Here is a 14,160-nt window from a genome sequence, read left to right as displayed (position 1 = left end):
AATCTGACCTCCACCTACCCATTACAAATGTAACTACATGTTGTGTTGACACAGTCCTCTCATCCATTTCTGGCCACTCAGCAGTTTTTTAATTGACTGGAAGGAAACAGAGAGGTAAACTCCACCAACAGTTAGTGTTTTGGCAGAAAACTGCAGTGCAACAAAGAAACACCACACACAAGTAGAAATGCTGCCAATGGTGTCGGCCACTGGTGTAGGCTCTATGGATTCGACACTGAAGTTAAAGTCTCAAATGAGTGTTAATGAGCACATTCATTTCTTTGTATAGGTTTCCCATCATTCAGATCATGGCAGACTTAAGCACTTGAGTTGAAGGCAACTGGACTTCTTTTTTAGGTTCTTAGGGATGTTTCCCCTACTCCTCTAAAGTGTTTGATGAAGTAGCCTTTTGGATGAGAGGTTACACTTCATGTAACCTTACTGCATTTCAGATCTCCAATTGTCTACCTCTCCCACTGAAGATTTGACTAAATGCAGCTCATGTTTGACTGTTGTCCAGAATGCAAAGAGTTCTGTGCTCCTAAATATTTGCCTACAGTGGCCAGTGTTACACTGGCAAAACAGGATACATTGTTCTGCTTTTTCCCTCTTACTTCCTTTCCCTCATTGCCTCCATCATCTGACTGAGCAAATGAGGCACATCATGATGTCTTGAAGCCTGACTGGAGAAATGATGATTGTAGGGTCTCTACCTTACTATGTAGAGGCAACTATAGTTGTGATTTGCCACTAGATAAATAAACTGAATTGAGTGAGCATTGCCCAACAATTCTTGCTTTTGGGACCAAGGTCACCTCTCTAATTGTTTCTCTCTTTCATAATTGAATGTACAGAACTGCTAGGCTCACCCAAGTAGGGGCTGACTCTGGTGGCTTATCTCTGCTACGTCTCTGCTTTTTGCAGATGATATGGTTCCTTTGGCCTCCTCGGGCTGTGATCTTCAGCTCACACTGGGATAGTTTGCAGTCAAATAGAGCTAAAATGGAAAAAAATAAGCTGTTGGATGACTGGTCAATTGTTTATGTTCCTATGTTGTATCAGTCTGTGTTTCTACCCTGAACTATGGCCATGAGCTGTGGATGGTGTCCAGGACATGCTGGCTGATTTGTGGTGTCCACCCAGTAGATCTGGAGATGATGACCAGGAAGAATGAGATCTGGGTGTCTCTGTAGAAAATAGATGGATAAATGGACATCTATATGATGGCTCACGGGTGTTTTTAGCACCAGTTTTCTACACTGTACTTATTTCTAATCAATTATGCTGATTATTCTGTGCCTTTGGGCTTTACCTGCATTTAATAAACTTGAAAATACATGCTAATTTTAATGCAACTGGGTATATTATCACTTTAAATTTAATGGCTTTCTATTACTATCATTTTTAAATACTTTCCATTTCTATAATATTTTACTTCAAAAAGTAGGTTTTGGTTGAATTACTGCCAATTGTGTTATTGCTTTCTATTGCTATAACTATTCATACCAGTGAGAGGAAAATGATCATTTCAGCTCAGCAGAAGTCTGAATAGAAGGGAGGGAGGTCTACAGTTTGCCTGGTAACAGCAGCTTAATTCTGGGATTGGCTTCTACAGTGTTGATGTCAGATGTGCCTGGCAACGAGACTGGAATGCAACAGAAGGATTTAACACCCACTCAGCGTCACACCGATCTCCTAAACAGAACTGCTTTAACACTTGTTGCCTTGACACTGCAGAGTTGATTATTTAAATCGGACGATTATTTTTTCACTGTCTGCATCTTTGGTATTTAGAAAAACACTTGGAGCCCTGCAGACAAAGATAAGAATTGAATGAAAAGAGGTCCCACTCTGCTTCAAACTCCACGCATCCCTTTTCAAACCAAGTATTATAAGTCGTGAAGCAGGTCGGTGCCGGTGTCTTTAAAAACTGCATTTGGAACCAGACACAGCCTTGTTTGTTATGTTATTGTCTTTTTACATGTGTAGTGTCATTACAATAAATTTAAATTACACACACACACACAGTGACTGTATTTAACTAGTTGTTGCGATTTTAATGTTGTTGTTTATATTTTTCAAGGTTATAAGATAAGATAAGATAACCTTTATTAGTCCCACACGTGGGAAATTTGTTTTATACTGATGTATCTCTAATGTTTTGCTATTTTACCACTAATACAGAAAGAGTTAAATTTGCATATTAGTACAACAGAACAAAGTAAACATGTGTTGGCTTCATCTTTCAGCTCTGGACGTTCCTGCTTTGTAAAAACACTCTGTAAGGTCTGAGGGGTGTCTTACAAAGGAAGTTCAACACAGCCGGGCTTTCTTTGTGTTAACTGGTTTAACAAAATCTCTCAGGTCACATGGCTCAAGGAACACCTTTCAGAAAAATATCCTTTGAATGCTGCTCACTCCATCGAAGACATTATCAGATGATGATAAATTGAAATCTTTAAAGAACATTAAAAATTAACAGTAAAAAGAATCAGTGTTGCAATGAAGATAAGAAATTGGTCTGTTTTCCTTCTCTCAACCGGTCGCAGCAGATGGCCCCGCCCCTCCCTGAGCCTGGTTCTGCCGGAGGTTTCTTCCTGTTAAAAGGGAGTTTTTCCTTCCCACTGTCGCCAAAGTGCTTGCTCATAGGGGGTCATCTCTCTCTCTCTCTCTATATATATATATATCTATATATATATATATCTATATATAGATATATATATAGATATATATATATGTACACTCTGTATGTATTATTGTAGGGTCTACCTTACAATATAAAGTGCCTTAAAGCAACTGTTGTTGTGAACTGGCGCTGTATAAATAAAATTGAATTGAATTGAAATTAATGCTGGAGAAAATCTTTATTCTAGTGCTGTGAAACTTTAAATTGGATCATTTAAATATGAAAGCTTACAGTCCCACAGCCTGGAAATGTGGAAATGACTTCAGTTTGACACAGATCAAAGTGAAATGATTTTTCTTAATTGAACAGGTGTTTTTGGTGTGTATTAGGAGCCGCAATTCCTGCCGAGTGGAAGAGACCCAGCAGCAGATTAGATTATAATCAAGTATACACACTTTCTGCATATAATGTGACTATGTTTTTTTTTTGTATGATGAAAAGCAAAGTGAGCCGGAGTCAAATTCCTTGTTTGTGTGCACAAACTAAAAAATAAAGATAATTCTGGCTCTACGATCGCTGCCGTGTTTTATTACGCTCCCAATAAAACACAGAGTGGTCCCTCTTCGCGGGCATACAATATCTTCAAACGTAAACGCTCCGGACAAAGGGTCCCGCATGCGCGTCGTCGAAGAATCCAGTAAATAGAACCCAGGAGCACTAGCAGAGTGTCTGTGCTGACGTCACGGCCGTACGTTGAGAGCTGGAGCTGAGTTGTAAGCGCGAGCTCAGACGGAGGCGCGCCGAGGGAACAGCTACAGCTATGGTGCTCTGTTCTTCTTCGTGAGGACAAAATCAGCCAATTTTATTCTCGTTGACGTCTTTTTCTCCGTCTTCTCCGCGACGTAAACAAGCCGTCGGACATTTTGAAATCGCTTCGGGGATACAATATGTCTTCCACGGCGGTCGCTGCCTCCAGAAGGCAGTCCTGCTATTTATGCGATCTGCCCCGCATGCCGTGGGCGATGATCTGGGATTTTACCGAACCCGTCTGCCGTGGTTGTGTGAACTACGAAGGTGCCGACCGGATTGAATTCGTTATCGAGACTGCCAGGCAGCTAAAGAGAGCACACGGCTTTCAGGAGGGCCGCTCTCCCGGCCCGGGGAAGCCCCAGCACGCCGGGAAAGAGATCAATCACTCGGTTGGGGACCTGGGCTCTCGTCCCCCTCAAACTCTGGATCGTTATCCGCTGTCAGACAGGCCGCCGCGGCTGGGCCCGGAGTACCAGGCGGGCAGGCAGGCGAACGGCCTCCCGATGCCCAACGGATTTCCCAAACCCGACGAGCCCCCTGAGCTAAACCGCCAAAGCCCCAACCCCCGCAGGACTAGCACGGTACCTCCTAACTTGGTGCCTTTGGTAAACGGCGCGATACCTGCCATACATCCACTCAGCGGCCGCCCGACACAGATCGGTCTGCCCGGCGCTCTGATAGCGCCTGTCCCCGGGGAGCACGGCAAGCGCCCAGAGGAGCTGAAAGACAAGCACCGGGCGGACAGCATGTCGGACATGTCGGACAGCCACAAGGACTGGATAAACAAAGGCAAAACTGTCAGGGACCTGATGCTGCACACGTTCGATGGCAGGGTAAAGAAGGACCACACCGCCATGCAGCGGGTCATGGCGTACGAAATGAGTGGCTCTTCCTCAAAAACAGGTAGGCTGTTTGTTTTGTGTCTGCACTAGAATGTGGTGAGCTGGCACGCGCCATGAAAACGGGAACTAAACAGCAGGGAACTAATGTGTCAGCACTTCACACACGGTGTGTCGTGGATTTACGCCATCGTAAAGGGTCCGCCCAGCCACGCTGCTGGCATGCACCCGTTCACCTCTTGTGTGAGACAGCAATACGGGAGCAGGTGTGCATGTGTGTGGTTGTTGGGGGAAGGGTGTTTAGAAATTTCCTGCCTGGTATTCTGCACAGGCCGGGATGTTAGTGTGGCTGTTAACCCTGCTGCTTTTCCTTTGCACAGACAGAGGGAAGCACCCTCGGCCTGGGAAGAGGAAGGCCTCCCCTGAGCCAGATTGTGAGAGCAGTGTCCCCAAGATGAACGGCAGTGAGGGCCAGCCATGGCTCCCCTCACCCTCTGAAGTCCTGAAGATGCCCCCAGCTGCCCTGCCAGGCTTCTCTGCAGCGCCTCCATCAACCATCTCCCCCCACTCCCGCACCACACCACCTGAGGCTGCCACAGCGCAGAATGGCCAGTCTCCCATGACTGCACTCATCCTCGCCACTGATAACGCAGGCAGCATGGGCTCACCTAAGGACGGCAGCCAGGTACATTCCACCGTGGCGGGGGCACGACGGAACAGCGGGAGCCCCCTGTCACCCTCACAGAGGAGGTTGGCCCAGAGAGAGGGGCCTGTGAGTGCCAACCCCTCTGCTCCGCATGGTCCCGGCAGTATGGAGCCACCGCCACAGAGCATTCCGGATTCCTCTGTGCCACCGGGCAGCGTGCCGCTGTGCTGCACTCTGTGCCATGAGCGGCTAGAGGACACTCATTTTGTCCAGTGCCCTTCAGTGCCCTCTCACAAGTTCTGTTTCCCCTGCTCCCGGGAGAGCATCAAGCAGCAGGGGGCCACCGGCGAGGTGTACTGTCCCAGTGGTGAAAGGTGCCCGCTGGTTGGCTCCAATGTACCCTGGGCCTTCATGCAGGGGGAAATAACCACCATATTGGCCGGAGATATAAAGGTAAAAAAGGAGCGGGACCCTTAAAAAGTTCTCCGACTGCTTCTCGTGAACTTGTTTCCCTCTTCTAACCCAAGTATGGCAACAACAGCAGGACATAAAGTAACAGACACAGCTCACCCAGCAAACCTCAGAGGAGCTGGCAGACATGTACATAGTGAACACAGGGGAGTGTATACTTCATAAATGTGGCTGTAAAATTTGACTTTTTTCTTTAATACATTGTGTTTCTTACTGTGTTTCCAGTAAGACTTTTCCTTTTTCCCACCACAGCTGTTTCTTCTCAGTCTGTCGTTGTACTTTAGGTCTGCAGACAGTCCCTGTCGAGCATAGAATGTGACTAATTTGAGCACTTGGCAAAATCCTTTAATAAATGAAACAAAAAAATGCTTCTAGCTGTACATGTATGCACTTGTTTAAGAAAAAAACTTGCCAAATACAGTTTCAGACCTTGTAATAATACCCCCAGTGTCTCTGTGGTTTGCTTATTTTCCATTATCCTGGAGTTGGTCGGAGAGTCATGGCCTGATTGTGAATCAGTCATGATGCAATCCCTCCCAGCAGGAACAAATTGGCTTCCAGGGAACAGTGGGTGGAAGGGAAAAGTCAGGGAGCGAGGGAGAGGGGGGGATGAAGGCCGCAGTAGAAGTGCGTTGCATAAATGCTGTGTACTGTAAATCGCACGTGGGTGAGCCGAGGCTGCTCAGCGCTGAGGCCTCGTGCCCCATGAGTGCGGGGGCAGATAAGGAGGGCCTAAAAATAGTCACCGTGGCTTCAAAGTGACACCCGCTCCGGCGTTTGTTGATGTCAAAACAACTGCCTCATATGTCCTGTTTGGGCACTTTGTCTGGATCTAGAGGTTTTGTCTTTGCTTCTCCTTCATGTACCCAAATCAGCCTGACATCTCGTCAGATGCTGGCAGCAGATCAGAGCTGTTGCTGACTGAATACACACCCTGATTCCAATGAAAGCACATGGGAGACGTGAGGTCATGAGCGGCGGAGGCCCACTGGGACTGTTAGCGCAGGAACCGAGCGATCGCCCTTTGCTTTCCTCCTCCTTTCCCTTCTCTCTCCTCATGTTCCACCCTCTGTCACGCTGTCAGGATGACGGAAATACCTCAGGGCTCTCTTTTCTGTTTCGGACAGGCTTCGTTCTCCACAACAAAGCGGCTTCATCAGACAAAATGGCTGCTGTCAGAGCGGATTTGGACGAACCTTAAATCCCCCCACGCTCTCGCCCCCGTGTCAGCGACGTTTATTTGTCTTATTTGCTTTGCTTTTACTTCAAACTTAAACGTGTATATCAAAGCGTCGTCTGTGGATACTCTCTCGCTGTCACGTTTGACTGCTTTGACTTCAGGAAGAAAATAAGGGGGCCCTGCTTCAGAGTAGGGGGGTGGGAGTAAATGCCTTGCTCAGGGGTCACGTGCTCCTTAGTGGAATTCCTGAGTCACTGTCCTCCCTCCCTCCTCTTCTAATGTCTCCTCCCCCCTACTGCAGTAACTTTTCAAGGCTGCTGAGCGCACAGACAGATGAATGGGGGCCTGTATGTGTTTATGCCAGGACACCGTGCAGAGAGGAAAACGTTAACCCTTTCCCAGCTTTCTCCCTCCACAGACAGCGTGTTTAGTTTTATCCTGCAGCACATTTAAAAGGAATGCAGTTTCCTTCCTGGTAGAGCTGTATCTGTGCTGGAGGATAGACTGTTCTTTCACACTTTCCTGATTGTCAAACTTTCATTTTTAAATCAAAATTTTCAGGAAATTTTATATCACAAACATCTATAACTTGTTTTTGAATGTCCTAAATGGGCTTAAAGAGGTTTTATAATAATTGCGTGCTGTGCTGAACTGCGATTAAATCAGTCCAGGTCAGCAGACTAGTAGGTCAGTGGTGGGTTTGGTTATGCAATGGCTCTTTTTCTTTAATGAAATTCCTTTTACTTTGTAATCAGCAGTAGACAGGCTTTTACACTCCTGTCAGTCTGTCACTGGGACTCGCAGATAGCCTCTTAGGTCTAACAGAGTTCATATGAGTCACAGTTATTTGATACTTAGTGGTAATAAGGAACATCAAGCTTCTGCATCACTCCCGTGTGTAGTGGGGAAACCTGAAGTAACATTTAATGCCTTGCATTAATATCATGGCCAAAGTAACCTCAGGATTCACTGATGTGCTTCTCATTGCACTTTTAACATTTTACAAGTTTGTCATCAAAGTATAGTTCAATGAATGCAAGTACTTAAAAAAGAGGTCAAGTAAAGACTGATAATTTCAAATTGTGTTCCAGTACAGTAGTACAGGTATACACAACCTTTTCTGTTTGAGGTTTCATCCTGTCAGCAGGGGAGAATATTCCTTTTTTAAAATCAGAAACACTTGGAGATGTGCAGCGACAGTTGCCCAAAACCAAGTTTTTGTTCTGTCAGACGGACAAGTTCACAGACTGATAACAAAGCAACACTGATATTTAGCCATGTCAGTTTGTAATGATTTATTTTCTTAAATTTAATATATTATTCATGTTAAGATTGGTGTCAGGTCTGCCACTTCACTCTGTGATTTGGCTGCTGAATATGGAAGCTGCTGTTTGACTTCAGTAGTGAATGAAACCCAACAACCCCCCCAAAATAGAGACTTGTTAAAGTGTTTTGCAGATAATGACGCTTCCCTTTCCACAGTCCTGAAACCAAACAATAGCCTTTGAGTTAAAACTATTCAGACTTCCTCCAAGTTCTGGAGAGTCTGGATTATTCTTCAGTGCTTCGTGTAACACTTTCACTTGAATGCATTTTGGTGTTTCTTTAGCAACAATTGTTCCTATTTTTGTTGGCCTGTAAGGTTGTGATAACATGCCAGTTAAGACCATAATGAAATGTTTACAACTAACTTTCAGGTTTGTGAAAATGAGTCGTATCTGTAAATGCTTCAAAATAAACTTCAACCCGACCACACCAGGTGAGGTTCAGCTCAGAGACCTCAGGCCTGTGCTACTAAGAAACAAATCTAGAGTAAGTGATTATTAACTCATTGTGAGGTCATACTGTGCAAAGGTTTATTATACTTCTGAGAATTTCACACTTTAAGTTGCAAAAAGTTGATTACTGCGAACTTGAAAAAGTTCTAACAGAAAAATCCTGAATCGGAGCAGTCTTTGGTTTGTCCTCCATCTTTAAAATAACACCAAACCTTCCAAGGTACTTTTAAGGTTTTTAAACTTGCCACAGCTCTTCTGTAAACTCAGGCAGTATCAGTGCCTCCTGTCTCTTCATGATGCTGGACTATTATCTCTATGGGGATCTTCCTCTTCTTGTGACTGAAGTTCATCTTTTCCAGGCTCTGCCTGTTTAGGCTCATTGTTTTATGTACAAATTAATTTGGGAACATCTACAGTATCTGAAAGTTTAGTCACAGTGCTGAAATATTTAAAGGAAACTTCCACACAGTGTTACTTGTTAGCTCCTTGTGTTATTGTCAGTTATGCCAGCCTTATGTTGCAGAAAAAATCTACTTGCAGAGTGGGAGCCCTGCCTCGATACAAAGGCCCTTCAGCCTACGGATCCTTTTGATGTCTTTCAGCCAATCGGATGACCATATCAAAATAGATCCAAAACTCCGCCCTCTCTCTCAGGATGGTTCATTTTTGGCACGAGGTCGGCCTCAGATTCCAGTCGAACCAGCCCCGTTTTTTTTCATCTGTCACAGAAACTCAACACCCCAAGGGCCCGAAGAGCCAATGGCCCGAGATTAATGGGTTTGCTCAAATTACGTGGCGCACACAGGAGAAAAACTCTGGGTTTCTCTCTCCTCCTGTCTCCTTCTCTTCACTCTTTGTTCAGCTGTTCCTCACCCAAAGCTCAACCCCCTCCAGCACCAAACCGCCTCCTCTTTCCTGACTCTGAAGTCCAGGATAAGGCTGTTGTCTTGATTTCACATCTGCAGAACAGCAAACACACCGAGAGCAGGAACAACAAACCTCAGCTCTTCACACCTCCGTGAACACTGCCAGTGACAGTAGCTTGGATAAAAAACTGTGCCATGCAGCTATTTTTAATAGGTAGGAAACTCTACCTGCAGGGCAAATAAAGAGACTTATGATGCTTGGAAACTAGGTCATAATCGAGTGAAAAAGACAGCTCTGTGATCTTATATATAAAACATATGAAAGCTGTTTTTAACTTTGAAGCTTTGTGGTCTGTCCAAGCTGGAATCAAACTGTGAAGTATAGTATACAAAATAACATGGCAGTGAGCTTTTACTGGATTCACATTAACATTACAAATGACTTAAGAAAGTCATTTACACAACAGTGATTCATTTTATGTTATTTAGAAGCAATCATTATGATGTAAACTGGTCAATAGTAGTTGTTGGTGGTGGACGGCTGTTTACATCCACTTATTATTGGTCGTAAAGGTCAGGAACATTTTTTTAAATGATTTTCTTAAACTGTTGTTTTCCAGGGTGAAATGATTGTACAGTATTCATGTTTAATAACTTCAAAAAACATGAGTCATGGTGAAAAGCTTTTAGCATAATTTTTGCTGGATATTTGACCACTCCTCTCGACGGAGTTGTTAGAGTTCATTTAAAGTGGTTGGTTTCTTGGTTCGAGCCGGCTCAGCCCTACTTTCAACAGGGTTGAGGTCAAGATTTTTGGAATTCCATTCCAGAAGCTTAATGTTAGCCTGCTTTATCCTTTCCAAAACCATCTTTAATGTGTATTTGGTATCATCACTGCTACAAAAGGCTTCTTGGGGCTCCACAGATAGCTTACCCCTTCATAACAACTGAATGTTATTTCATAACGTATCTACTGGGATACAGTTGAAGCTTATAGAGAGGGGGGTATCTGCTTCAAGTGACAGTGTTTCTGTCTACTAGGCCTCACCACTTGTTGGATTTTTTCACTGTAGTGGATCTCTTAATTGTATTTTTTGCTGCTGGTGGACTTTCTGAAGCGTTTTTAAAGTAATTATCTTCCAAGAAGTTTGTGCTTCAGTTTTGGTGAGTATAATTCCAGTATGATATTATTCCGTTACCCACCAATTAACCAATACGTCTGTCTGTGAGACAGTTTGCCTCAGCCCAAGGCCCAGAGAGGAAAGCAGCATTTCTAAATGTCATGTGTATAATAGCTTGCATTTGTATTCACTCACACAGGTGAAATAATAAAATGAACAAAAGTAGTTTTGTAGTAATTCTGTGGAGCAGCAACTGAAAATAATTTTTAAAAACTTTAATTTTAAACGTCCAGTTCTCTGAGAACTCGGTCCTTGCTAGTTGCCTAATTTTGTCAACTAGCAGCTAAATATTAGCAGTAAGTGTTGACATCAACCCCATGCTGATGTGCTGTGCTGGCTTTAGGGTGAGCTTGGGTTAACCATGTGCTCCAGGGTCATTGTGTCCAAATGAGTTGTTTGTACATCCAGGGCTGGGGCCTCTCTTCATTTAGACTGTGTCCAGATCCTAATGCTGTTCAAAAGGTCAATCAGTCCCTGTGTGAAAAATGACCCGAGCTTAGACCAACATGCTGCTGTCACACAATTCGTTGGTCAGGCCCCCACCGCGTCAGCACTTTCCTGTGTACCCTGGGGCATTACAGACCACCCCCACATCCTTACCTCGTGGCACACACACACATTGTGTTCTGTCAAAATAAAGGCCTGAATTCTTCTGTTTCTTTCTTCTGCTGTACTGCGTTTTTCCAGCCCAGGCTGCCATTTCAGGAAAACCTTTTCTTCATCTTTGGTATTAGTGAAAAACATGCATGAAAACAAACATTTAGATTAAGAAAATAAGAATACATATAAATACTAAAGGTAAAACAGAAATGCTAATGTAAGATGTAAGAAACTAATGACACAAATAAAAGTTAGAATAAAGGCCAGAAGAAATGTGACATCAATTTTTAGAATCAGCAAAAACATCTGAAGACATTTGTGTCAGAAAAGACAGTTTTGTTTTAGTTTTTCCACAAGTCAAACTTTTTTCCTTGTTTTTTTTTTTAGTTGGTGTTTGGCGATTTTTACTTGGTAAAATTTAGGAAAAGCAAACAAGTAATAATTAGCAATGCACTGAACCACTGCAGCTCAATCACCATGCAAAAGCAAACATACTTCACAACCTCTTCCCCCATCATTCCAGAGAAAGATTGGTCACCAAACTTCTAAACAACACAGTGTTTAGAAGTTTGACTATGTTTTTCTTGGTTATTAATGTGTTTTGCAAGTTTTTACAAGTCCATGCACTGATATCCACTAGAGAAGATCACAGCCTTTCAGAAATGGTTTCTGGTCGTATTTCTTGCATATAGACATTTCTTGTTACTAGCTTGTCAACATTAGCCTGTAGCTAAAGTTGTCCACCCACACAAAAAATGAACACGGTTGTGATTAGTTGCCTGAAAAGGATCAACAATGAAGACAACATCATCTTTCTGAGAAGATAGATGTGAATCAATAGTAAAGCTCAACATTAAAACTTATAGACCTCTCTGGTGAAACGTTTTCTACCCTCACTAAATTTGACATAGATTTAGTAATTCATATCTGGCTTGAATACAGTTTAGTCCACATAGATTGCAGGGTAATACAGGTTACGGATAATGAAGTAATAACACCAAGTGCATCAGCTGGGTTATAAAATGTGCCACGTGTTAGTTTGTAGCCAAGTGAAAGTATATAGCTAAAAAAAAAAGACAGAGGATAGATCTTTGAAGTACTCCATTGCTTACAGCAGACTTTCACTTCCCAAGAAATACATGTAAGTAGAATCAGTTCTGTATGTTTTTCAATAGTTGAATGATTATTACTGCTGCATGATATTTGCATACAAGTAACTACATGCACATGGGATCAGCTGTCTAGTTAAAAATTTCACTTTGCTAGAACTTTTATCTTTAGATAATCAAGTGTGTTAGAAACCAACAATAGATTTAAACTCCCAAAGTTTAACATAGCATCTGTAAAACCTGTCAAAATCATAAAAGGGGTGGAATGTGTGTGCTCAGGTTTTTTCAGGTGGAGTTTTTTCTGTGGAAACACAAATGGAAAGGGACCAGTCTCACTCAGCATCCAAAGTGCTTTTACAGCTCATTCACTCAGGCAGCTGTCCTTGTAAATAGTTGGCACTATATGAAGAGAATTGAGTTGTTTACATGGCACTGCAAGAGCTTTGTCCATCTTACTAACACACCCACAGCTAGTTTAAGAATCATCAATTAACTTAACAATTAGCAGTTTTCTAAAATACTTTGTTTTTGCTGACAGTCATCGTTTGGATCGATGTAACTCTAAATAAATAAGCTTGTTAGTACCACAACAGTTTCAGTTTAATGAGGTTTAACAACTTTTCTTTGGTTTTACTTCATCTGAATCTTGCAGCCCCAAAATCCCCAAAAGTTTCTACTACAGCGGCAGAAAAAGAAGATAGCGAGAGAGATGAAGATGTGAAAGATGTGTGATGTTTCCTGGGGTTGCAGATAGACACTGCCATCTAATTTTAGAGAGTGCAGCTGCTGTTTGATCCACCAAAGGATCCTGTGCCTTTAATCAGCAAACACCCAGCAGTGAGCACCAAGAAAGGAACACAGTGTTATGTTGACTCTGTATCTGGAAAAGAGGTTTACAGAGCAAAGCCCAAATATAGCAGCTAGTTCTCAGAGCCGCAACCCTGTTGCCTGGATATCCCTGCTGGAAAGTAAACAGAGGGGATGTTGGATTTGCCACGTCAATGAACTGGCAGGAAGTAAAGGCCACACTGAGGGGGGAGGGGGAGGCAATCTCTTTTATTAATGCTGAAACTTTATAACCTGGGAGCAGCAGGCTGGACTGTTTCCTGGCTGGAGAGGGAGTTTTACAGTAGAGCTGAGTGTTTAGAGGCAGTATGCACCTTATCTGGCACTTTTATTACAAAGCACAGGGAGCCAACCAAATGTGATATCGATGACATCACCCTGCAGAGATACAGAAAAGTCTCTGCAGGTTGAAAACACACACAAATTAAAGGACAAAGGAGAGCTGTGTCTGACTTGTGAGTTTCTGTAAGTAGAATGGGAGGCGGAGCCAGCTCCCAGTTTGGATACGGTTTAAAACTTTCCTTTTCAAATAAGGCTTGAAGACTTCCCATGATGAACTCTGTATCTGTTTATACACTGCTAATGCAGGTCATTAAATTATGTCTTCTCTGTCCCACAGTAGTCTTTTGTCCGTCTCCCTGTGCTCCCGCTTTATTCTTCTCTCCTCCCAAACTGGTTGCAGCAGATGGCCCCGCCCCTCCCTGAGCCTGGTTCTGCCGGAGGTTTCTTCCTGTTAAAAGGGAGTTTTTCCTTCCCACTGTTGCCAGGTGACAGATTTTGATTTTCGAGGTTTCCTCTAACATTATTACTGTTACCTTTCAGTACTAAGCACCTTAACCCTCCTGTTATGTTGCAGGTCAGATTGACCCAGAACAGAAGAGATGTCACATGTCATCTGCATCACTACAGAAAATGAAAAAAATCAAAATTATAAAAGAAAATTGTAAAATAATCAATGCCAGTGTTTCTGACACTTTTGGATGAGTAAATTTACCCCGGGTCAAATTAACCCAGGAGCATAATTGGTGTTCCTGGAAACCAACATAACAGGAGGGTTAAGGCAACTTGTATGATATATAAATAAAATCTAAAGAAATGTTACTCACTCACCACTGGTGCTGTGCTGTACCTGCTGTTTCAACACCTCTGCCACCTTATTATCCACCATTTAATGTTAATTTATTGAAGTATTTAAGTTCCCAATTTTA

At 43.1% G+C, this 14,160-nt stretch overlaps 1 protein-coding gene across 1 annotated transcript; it reads left to right on the top strand.

Annotated features, from left to right (window-relative positions):
* Positions 1–3,332: 3,332 nt before the first annotated feature.
* irf2bp2b (interferon regulatory factor 2 binding protein 2b) lies at positions 3,333–5,833 on the top strand. The gene is made up of 2 exons (XM_084932368.1): positions 3,333–4,339; positions 4,656–5,833. The coding sequence occupies exons 1-2, from the start codon at positions 3,574–3,576 to the stop codon at positions 5,396–5,398; spliced, it is 1,509 nt and encodes a 502-aa protein (XP_084788494.1). The 5' UTR covers positions 3,333–3,573; the 3' UTR covers positions 5,399–5,833.
* The last annotated feature ends 8,327 nt before the right edge of the window (positions 5,834–14,160 follow it).

Source organism: Perissodus microlepis, chromosome 6 (assembly GCF_051167445.1).
Source record: "Perissodus microlepis isolate ML-2025 ecotype Zambia chromosome 6, ASM5116744v1, whole genome shotgun sequence".
Classification (NCBI taxonomy): Eukaryota; Metazoa; Chordata; class Actinopteri; order Cichliformes; family Cichlidae; genus Perissodus; species Perissodus microlepis.
This window is presented reverse-complemented; position numbering and strand designations above follow the sequence as displayed.

Coding starts and splice junctions, on each gene's coding strand:
- irf2bp2b (XM_084932368.1), top strand. CDS start 3,574: ATGTCTTCCACGGCGGTCGCTGCCTCCAGAAGGCAGTCCTGCTATTTA. Junction 4,340..4,655: donor TGGCTCTTCCTCAAAAACAG/GTAGGCTGTTTG, acceptor TCCTTTGCACAG/ACAGAGGGAAGCACCCTCGG.